Raw genomic sequence first — 9,785 nt, 5'->3', positions numbered from 1 at the left:
GCCCCTGTTAAAGTGTGCACTTGAAGTACAATATCCCTGCAAGGCAGATGGTAGCATCTTGTGCCAGTCTTTGTGTATGAAAGTCCTCTTCAGGACGATCTTTCTTTGATATTTGCAGCTTCGATGGCCAAGATGCCCCAATTGGCGAGAAATCTCATTGGAAACTTCTTCATCATCCCTTTTTCAGCCTCGGACACAGGGACCTCAAAGTCGAGAGAGAGTACATGGTTTAAGTGTTCAACGGGTTTATTAATGCATGATTTGATTATTGATATAAACATTATGATTATGCAAATATGTGGAAATGATTTAAAGAAAAGAATTTTTGGTTTTTTTGTATTACCATCTTTCCAGAAAAAGCACAAAATAAAAACAAAGTCGGGATCAAAGCGACCTTTTAATTAATGATGAAAATACATAAAGCAAAAAGCCCTAAATAAGTTCACTTCCGTCTCGGGTGGGACGAAAGGATTTTTTTTTGAAAAACATAAAGCAACAAACAAACATATTAATTAAACAGATGAGTAGTAGAAATAAACATCAACAAAGACCCAAATGCAGCTGAACATTCCATGTACCAACATCAGGTTCCACGATCCGATAACGGATTAACTTGCACCTTCAAATTCAAAACTCTTCAAAAGGTATGAGATTTTTCTGGATCAACTTCTGAACTATCTTCTGCAATGCACAACAGTGCTCAATATCATGACCTGGTGCCCCTTGATGGAAAGCACAAAAGAGGTCGGGCCTGTACCGGGCTGACAATTTTGCTGGCGTTGGCAGAGGTGCCTTGGGATAGACCAAATTCCTTTCAAGCAACTTTGGAAGCAACTCTGCATACGTCATGGGAATAGGGTCAATCTGTTTCCTTGAAATCCGTTGTCGAGGCTGTTGTTGATATTGCTGAAACTGGGGTTGATAACCTGAACTTTGCAGAGCATTTGTGACAGGCATAACAGCGGCAATAGGGTGATAAGCCAGATACTGTTGTTGAGGCTGACTTTCTGCCACACTCATTTCCTGGTCTTCCTCTTCTGAACCATTAGTGGGAACAACTTCTTTGATCAAATGTCCTTTTCGGACCCAATCTTCAATACGCATGCCTGCGGCCATGATATCCGCGAAATCGCCAGATGCACTTGCAAGCATATGCTCAAAATAGAACGGATCCAGTGTTTCCAGGAAAATCTCGGTCAACTCTTTCTCTTCCAGAGATGGACGGACTTGTTCGGCAACATCTCTCCAACGTTGGGCATAAGCTTTGAAGGATTCATTGTCATTCTTGGTCATTGCCTGCAGTTCCTTTCTGTTTGGGGCCAAGTGCAAGTTGTAGTTATATCGCTGAACGAAAACCTCGCACAAATCCTTGAAAGTTTTGATATCATCCTTGCTCAGACCCATGTACCATATTAGTGAGGCACCGGTCAAACTATCTTGGAAACAGTGGATAAGGAGTTCATCATTACTTACTTGAGCAGACATCTTTCTCACGTACATTATCAAATGAAGCTCAGGGCAAGTGTTCCCTTTGTATTTCTCAAAATCAGGGACCTTGAATTTGGGTGGTATCACGACATTGGGAACCAAGCAAAGATCATAAGCATTTTTCCCAAACCGTTCTTTCCCACGAAGAGCTTTCAATTCCAACTGTATTATGTCAAACTTTTCTTCCAGTTCAGCTATCCGGTCGTATGCAACCACATTTTCTGAGTGATAGATGGGTCCAGGGCCCTGCTGAGTAGTATGAATCAACGGTGATGAGTAAGTCATAGTAGCTTGAGGGAATAAATGACCCGGTTGAGAGATAGGCTTTGTCTGTTGCACAAAAGGAGTTTGATCCTTAGAGATATCAGGACATAATACTTCATACGAACTTAAAGGTGTGCTCCAGAGATAACCTTCCAGCATAGCATGTTGAGGAGTACTAGCAAACATGTTGAAATTAAAGGTGTGCTCCAGAGATAACCTTCCAGCATAGCATGGTGAAATCGGGGTAGTGGAAGCAACCGTCTGAGCTGGAGTACTGCTGATAGGAAGAGGCAATGGCTGACTCTGTGCAACCGTCATCAAAGATACTAAGTTCCTCAAAATTTCATTTTCGGCCTGGAGGGTTGTCACCTCTTCACGAAGATTGTGGTTCTCTTGTTCAAGTTCAAGATGATCCATTCTGATTTGCTCGAGTAATGTAGATGCGAGTAGACTGATGAATTGACCTTCTCTGGAGAAGACACGGTGTGAGACACAGACTAGAAACTATGAATGCACATGATGCATGAAATGCTTATGCAAAAAAATATACAATTTTTTTTGAAGGGCTTATCGAAGCTAAATTGTAAACATTGTAAAGGAACATGATTTCATTTGAAAATTGTAAAGATATCGCAATCGGCTCTTTTTCAAGAGGTAAGAACGATACCAAGGACAAAGTTCTTTGACAAAAGCAAAAGCTTAGTTAAGATTTTTGAAATTGTATTGCTTGGTGTTCATTCTTACAAAGTCCATTCCTTGGAATAGGTTTATTATTGTTTCTATATGTTGCTGGATGTTTTGGTGCATTGCATGATCAAGTTGGATGAGTTTTTGGTCAAAAATTGCATATTTTGCACCACAGACCCGAAGAAACTCGCTATTAGCGAAATAATTTCGCTAATAGCGAAATTCAAAGAAAGTTGCCAAGAAAAACTCGCTAATAGCGCAACTCTCTGACTTGGCCAACATGATGTTGGCCTGTTGGCCCATTCTAGGGCCGGTGGTCATTTCGAAGCCTTTCTTTCATCGTTTTATAACTTTATAACCCCAAAACAATATCTAGGCAATGCACATAACATCAAGTGATTCATGAAATGAATATCATGGCAATCTTAGCTTAATTACCAAGAACGGCTTATGAGAGATTCACATGAAACTTGATGGGGTAGACATGAATTAAGCAAGGGAAGGAACAAAGAGCCTCGGCATAGCTTGTCTAGAATTAGAACGTCATCATGGAACTTATGTATGTTAAGATGTGAAGTGATTAGTTTAATCTATTCACTAAGAAAGTTTAAGCAAGATGTAGGTGTCGCGTCTCTTGTGATCCATGCTAGGTTAGATCTCAAGTGGTTTCCGCTAGGTGAAATGGGATATGCTTCGCAAGGAGGGCCCGCACGACACTAAGGGAGTCCGATCTACCTTAGATAGGTTTTCATCGGTTAGATAAGGGATTGTGCTCGGGATTACTCCACCTCGAAGCTATCTGTAAAATGAACTCAGATAATGTTGTTGTTCAAAACTAATTGCTAACTTAATGAATAAGATATGATGATAGTCTTGAGAAAGTTATGAAGATTTACCGGCGACGATCTTAGGTCTTTCCTAATCGTTCGGTTTAGGATCGGGTCATGAATAACTTAAGTATTAGGCCTTGATGCATTTAGCGTATCTTGGTATAGCGGTCTTAGGTTCCCTTGATCGCCATGACACGTAAGATGTAAGCTAAACCTTTGTTATTTATGAAGATTCTACGACGGTCCTAGCATGCACTACCGTCTAGACAAGCATGTCCACACACGTATAATAAACCGTCAGGTTGTATTGTAGACACGTGGTAACCATAGGTTTTCCCCGAGGTTACCAATAGCCTAGGGTTAGGTAGAATTCACTAAGACATTATGTCTCATCCCTTTCATTCTTTGTTCAGGTTCACAGGTTTCTCGTGGCAAAGGTAAGGAGAAAGCTTTGGATTGATCGTGCTTTCGTGGAACCAACTTTGTGTTTATCTAGTTGAAGCATATGTTATATTATAAGATGTGTTATAAGAACTTTGTAATCAAGCTTCGTTCGGCAATCTTTGAGTAAATATTGTAACATAAGACTCAAGTTGGATTTTGTATCTGAACTCTCGACTGATGTCGTTTTTGTATTTTATAATTAATGTATCTAATATCAGTTTTAACGCACTTATTGAATATTCTAGAGACTTTCAATTTGGGCGTGACAATTTGGTATCAGAGCTGGTCGTTTCAGATCGTGCCTTGGGTCATTAAGATTACAATCCAAGTAGTTGTTCTCTTTGAGTCTAGGATGTTTATTCTCATTGTTATATTGGTTGAAATTGATCACTTTGACTTGAATATGACAGTTAGAGCAAAATGTCCGGAGAACAAAGAGGACGAGGCCGGCCAAGAGGTAATCGGAATGTTGAGGATAATGTTAACCCTAATGCAAACATGTGGGCATAGATGATGCAGCAGAATCAACAAATGATGCAGTTGATGCAACAACAAATCCAGCAAAATGCTTAGTCTCAACAACAGTGGGCTGTAACAATGCAACAAGGTCCAGGAGTTCGTCAACAACATCCACCACCCCCAGTCTTTGGGAATCCAGCTTTCCGAGAGTACAATCGGAATCATCCTCCAGAATTCAATGGTCGTGGCGAGCCACAGGAAGCTGAGAGGTGGATTAAGCACAAGGAGAAGATTTTTCGTATGGCTGATTGTACTGGCAAAGAAAAAGTAATCTTTGCAACCAATCGATTTCGTGGTGCAGCGGAAGATTGGTGGGAGACCGCTCAATGCCGTATGAGAACCACTAACATGGAGATGAATTGGAACAATTTCAAACAAGTAATGTTAGAGAAGTACCTCTCCGTGACATACAAAGTCAGGAAGGAGCAAGAATTTCTTCAGCTAAAGCAGGGCAATATGTCTGTAAAAGAATTCACAGGAAGTTTGAAGAGTTGTCCCATTACTCCACTCACAACGAATATGCAAGAAATGAAATGTGGAAGGTTAATTAGTATATGCATGCTCTGAGGGGTGAAATTTATGCGGTGGTTAGTCAGCAGAGGTTGACAAACTTTGATGAAATGGTGCACAACAGTCTAGAAGCCGAAAAAGGTTTTGACAAAGCGGTTAGAGAGGGTTCCACGACTTTTGATAGAAGGAGAGGCAACTTTGTTAATAGGCATCACGAAAAACTAAAGCCAAAGGGGTCTCCTCAAAAAGGGAAACAGACAGGTTCATTCAAACCTTTTCCATCTTGCAAGAAATGTGGAAGGACCCATACTAGGGAATGCAAGTTAGGTATCGACTCTTGTTATGCTTGTGGTCAGACAGGACACTGTATGGCAAATTATCCAAAAAGAGGGAACATATACAAAGGCGTAAACACCACTATGAGCATGGGTAGGGTGTATTCGCTAGATGGAAAGAAAGCTCAAGCAAATGAGGATTTGATCGGTGGTATGTGTCTTCTTGGTCAGAATCCTATTAGAGTTTTGTTTGATTGTGGTGCAACATGTTATTTCATTTCTTTTCAATGTGTTGAAGCTCTTCAATTAACTGTCTCGTTACTAAATCCCCCTATGATGGTGACTACGGCCACCGATGGAGGAATTGTAGCGAACTATGTTTGTGAGAACTGTCCTATCACCGTATCTAGCAAGACATATTATATAGACTTAGTGTGTCTTCCTATGAAACAACTTGATTTGATATTAGGAATGGACTGGCTTTCAGCAAATCATGTGTATATAGGGTGTGCAGAGAAGAGTATTTACATGCCTACCAGTAATACGGTTGAAGGTGTGGCTTTATCAGAACTGCTTAAGCACAATTACTAGATGGTTCGGTTTATTTATGCTCAATATAAGGGTTTCTACATTATGCTCACTGTGACTTTAGAGTCAGATGTAAGTCCTAATGATATTCCAATTGTTAGTGAGTATCTGGATGTCTTTCCGGCCGACATCACGAGTTTACCCCCAGAAAGAGAAATTGAGTTTTGAATTGATTTGATTCCGGGAGCGGAACCAGTGTCTGTAGTACCTTATAGAATGTCACCTTTAGAACTCAAAGAATTGAAATCTCAACTAGAAGAACTTATTCAAAAGCATTTCATTAGGCCTAGTGTGTCTCCTTGGTGTGCACCGGTATTGTTAGTTAAGAAGAAAGATGGCAGTATGAGGTTGTGTATTGATTATCGTCACCTGAATAAGGTGACTATTAAGAACAAGTATCCTCTGCCAAGAATTGATGACCTATTGGATCAACTTAAGGGTGCAGCAATGTTTTCAAAAATTGATCTGTTACCATCAGATTTGTATCAAATCTTGATATGTGTCTAAGACGGCTTTCAGAATGCATTACAGACACTATGAATTTTTAGTTATGCCATTCGGTGTGACTAATGCCCTAGCATTTTTCATGGAGTATATGAACCGGATTTTTCAGCCGTATCTGGATCAATTTGTCATTATCTTCATTGATGACATTTTGGTTTATTCCAAGAACCCGCTGGAACATGCTCATCATTTCAGGATAGTGTTGGATATTCTTCGGGAGAAGCAGTTGTATGCAAAATTCAGTAAGTGTGAATTTTGGTTGTCAGAAGTTAAGTTTCTGGGTCATGTTATTTCTCAGGGAGGTGTGGCAGTCGATAAGTCGAAAGTAGAGGCTGTTTAGAATTGGACTAGACCAAAGAATGTTTCAGAGGTTCAGAGCTTTTTAGGATTCCCTGGTTACTACCGACGAATCATTATGAATTTTTCCCAGATCGCTTTGCCACTAACGCAGCTTATGAGGAAGGAAGTGCCATTTGAATGGGATGAAGAATGTGAGAAGTTTCAGGACTCTGAAGAAGAAGTTAACTCAAGCCCTAGTTTTAACTATTCCAGACTCTAAGAAGAAATACATTGTGTTTTGTGATGCATCGTCTAAAGGACTCGGTTGTGTACTTATGCAAGAAAACAGTGTAATAGCTTATGCCTTCACACATCTCAAGACGCACGAAGAAAACTATCCCATGCATGACTTAGAATTGGCTGTTATAGTTTTTGCTCTGAAGATTCATTCATCACAAGAGTTTGAAATACTTGTTCGATCAGAGGGATCTGAATATGAGGAAAAGATGTTGGCTGGAGTATCTAAAGGATTTTGACTTTGAGTTGAAATATCATCCAGGAAAGGCCAATGTTGTAGCAGATGCTTTGAGTCGCAAGACTTTAGCTCAAGCTGAAGTCATAACGCATACTTGTAAGTTGTATGAGATGATCCGAGATCTTAACCTCGAAGTATCGGAGGATGAATTAACTAGAAGTCTTTTGTGATTTGCAGTCAAGAATTGTACAAGCACAAGATGCAGAGGATGAATTACGGAGGAGAATTAGTCACCTAGAATTTTCTATGGCTTCGGATGGGGCGATTTTGTTTGAAGGAAGGATATGTGTTCCGAACTTAGAAGAAGCTCACAAGAGTAGTTTCTTGATTCACCCTGGTGCTACCAAGATGTATCAAGACCTAAAGAAGTATTATTGGCGGCCTGGTATGAAAACAGATATTGCAGAGTTTGTGACGAGGTGCATTGTATGCCAACAAATCAAGATTGAACATCAGAGACCAGCGGGTTTGCTTCAACCGTTAGAGATTCCACAGTGGAAGTGGGAGCAGATTCTATGGATTTTGTGGGAGGCTTACCTCGTACTCAGAAAGAACATGACTCGATTTGGGTGATCGTGGATAGATTAACCAAGTCAGCTCATTTCTTACCGATTAAATCTACCTACAGATCATCGCAGTATGCAGAATTATTCATCTCGGAGATAGTCAAGCTACACGGTGTTCCAGTGAGTATAGTGTCAGATAGAGATCCAATTTTCACATCACACTTTTGGAAGGCTTTTCAAAGAGCTTTAGGGACTCGGCAGAAGTTGAGCGCGTCTCATCATCCACAGACTGATGGTCAGTCAGAGAGAACTATTCAAACCTTAGAAGATATGTTGCGTGCTTGTATTCTAGAAGATGGTGGAAGTTGGAATAATCATTAGCCTTTGATAGAATTTTCCTACAGCAATAGCTATCACTCAAGTATAAGAATGACACCTAATGAAGCATTGTATGGTATAGGAAGTGTAGAACTCCCTCATGTTGGGCCGAAGTTGGAGATAAGAGCATTATTGGGCCAGAAATCATTCAAGAAACTACTCTGAAAATTATATCAATTCAGGAAAAGATGAGAACATCTAAGAGTTGTTAGAAGAGTTATGCTGACAAGAGATGGAGACCTTTGGAGTTTAGTGAAGGTGGTCATGTGTTCCTAAAAGTTACTCCTAAATTGGGTTTGAGAGGTGTTTTCAGAACTAAGAAATTATGCCCCAGATATGCAGGACCTTTTTTAATACTCAAGCATATCGGTCCAATGGCTTACCAATTAGCTTTACGTCCAGCCATGTCAGGTTTACACGATGTATTCCATGTATCTCAATTGAAGAAGTATATTCCGGATCCTTTCCAGCCAGTTGTACTGGACTCCATAGAGTTGAAATCGGACTAGACTTTTCAGCCGGAACCAGAAAGGATAGTAAATCTGGATGTCAAGTCTCTCAGAAGCAAAGAGATTCCCATAGTGAAGGTAGTATGGAGAGGTTCGCCGGATGGTGAAGCTACGTGGAAACTTGAATCGGAGATGATGAACAAATACCCGCATTTGTTTTCAGGTATATTCTAAATTTCGAGGACGAAATTATTTTAAAGGGGTAGAGTGTAATATCTCGCTTTTTCATTTCGCAATGTAATACCTTTAACGATTAAATGCGCACGTTAAAGGTTAATGGCAATTTTGGAATTTGAGCATGAGGAGTATTTAAGGACCTAAAGTCCCAAAATATTCATTTGTCTCAAAATATCTTCTCTCTAGGTTTTATGCCAAATATTTGCTCTCTTCCCTCTCTAGAAAATTGGTTGCCAACTCTCCCAATCCATCATCTCTTAGTGTTTTCTCCCTCAAGCAAGTATCTATGCGAGGAATGAGTAATTCTTGATGGAAACAACTTAGAGTACTTGATGCAAACTTCCTCAATTTGATCTCTACGTATCTAGGGTTTTGATATAAGCTTAGAATACTTGAGTTTCACTTCGGTTCATGCAAGGTGAGTTCTTAGATAGTTATACCTTCCTTTGGAATGAGAAGTTCTAGTGAGAAAACTATGAAATTTGTTAAGTTAGTATGATATGTTTTTAGTACCCTAAAGCAATTCTTGATGATTATTTGCTAAAATTGCCATGGAATAGGTTTATTACTTTTTCTATATGTTGTTGGATGTTTTGGTGCATTGCAGGATCAAGTTGGATGAGTTTTGGGTCAAAAATTGCATATTTTGCACCACAGAACCGAAGAAACTTGCTATTAGCGAAATAATTTTGCTAATAGCGAAATTCATAGAAAGTTGCCCAGAAAAACTCGCTAATAGCGCAGCTCTCTGACTTGGCCAACATGTTGTTGGCCTGTTGGCCCATTCTAGGGCCGGTGGTGCTTTCTGAAGCCTTTCATTCATTGTTTTATAACTTTATAACCCCAAAACAACATCTAGGCAATGCACATAACATCAAGTGATTCTTGAAATGAAAATCATGGCAATCTTATCTTAATTAGCAAGAACGGATTATGAGAGGTTTACATGAAACGTGATGGGGTAGACATGAATTAAGCAAGGGAAGGAACATAGAGTCTCGGCATAGCTTGTCGAGAATTAGAACGTCATCATGGAACTTATGTGCAACATCCAAAAAATTTAAGATTATATTCAAATTTGTTTTAAAATAAATAAATAATAAAAGAATTGAAAGTAAAAGGGGGGGTGGACTTAGTAATTGTTGTTGTTATATATATAAAAAAAAAAGGGTTATACTTTCCCACATTACTTAACAATTTTTTTCTAAAAAAAAAAAAAAAAATATTGTCTTTCTTCCCACGTTACTTTGTTTCTAATCAAAAAAAAAAATTAAAAAAGGGAAGGGATAATT

At 39.3% G+C, this 9,785-nt stretch overlaps 2 protein-coding genes across 2 annotated transcripts; one reads left to right on the top strand and one right to left on the bottom strand.

Moving 5' to 3' along the window:
* Window positions 1-540: 540 nt before the first annotated feature.
* Window positions 541-2,169, bottom strand: LOC146916809 (uncharacterized). Its single transcript, XM_085721747.1, has 2 exons — window positions 758-2,169; window positions 541-619 (listed from the first exon to the last, which is right to left on the bottom strand). The coding sequence occupies exons 1-2, from the start codon at window positions 2,167-2,169 to the stop codon at window positions 541-543; spliced, it is 1,491 nt and encodes a 496-aa protein (XP_085577873.1).
* A 2,141-nt stretch (window positions 2,170-4,310) lies between these two features.
* On the top strand, window positions 4,311-5,608 carry LOC146916808 (uncharacterized). The gene is made up of 2 exons (XM_085721745.1): window positions 4,311-4,774; window positions 4,867-5,608. The coding sequence occupies exons 1-2, from the start codon at window positions 4,311-4,313 to the stop codon at window positions 5,606-5,608; spliced, it is 1,206 nt and encodes a 401-aa protein (XP_085577871.1).
* Window positions 5,609-9,785: the final 4,177 nt, after the last annotated feature.

This window comes from Medicago sativa, chromosome 6 (genome assembly GCF_051527215.1).
Source record: "Medicago sativa cultivar Bolivia chromosome 6, Bolivia_mono, whole genome shotgun sequence".
Taxonomy (NCBI): Eukaryota; Viridiplantae; Streptophyta; class Magnoliopsida; order Fabales; family Fabaceae; genus Medicago; species Medicago sativa.
The sequence above is the reverse complement of the archived record's forward strand: the minus strand, read 5'-3'. Positions and strand labels throughout refer to the sequence as shown.

Excerpts from the sequence above, each read along its gene's own strand:
- LOC146916808 (XM_085721745.1), top strand. The coding sequence starts at position 4,311 with ATGCAACAAGGTCCAGGAGTTCGTCAACAACATCCACCACCCCCAGTC. Across the intron at positions 4,775-4,866 it reads CAAGAAATGAAATGTGGAAG|TCTAGAAGCCGAAAAAGGTT; the intron begins GTTAATTAGTAT and ends GGTGCACAACAG.
- LOC146916809 (XM_085721747.1), bottom strand. The coding sequence starts at position 2,169 with ATGGATCATCTTGAACTTGAACAAGAGAACCACAATCTTCGTGAAGAG. Across the intron at positions 620-757 it reads CCAGCAAAATTGTCAGCCCG|GTGCAAGTTAATCCGTTATC; the intron begins GTACAGGCCCGA and ends TTGAATTTGAAG.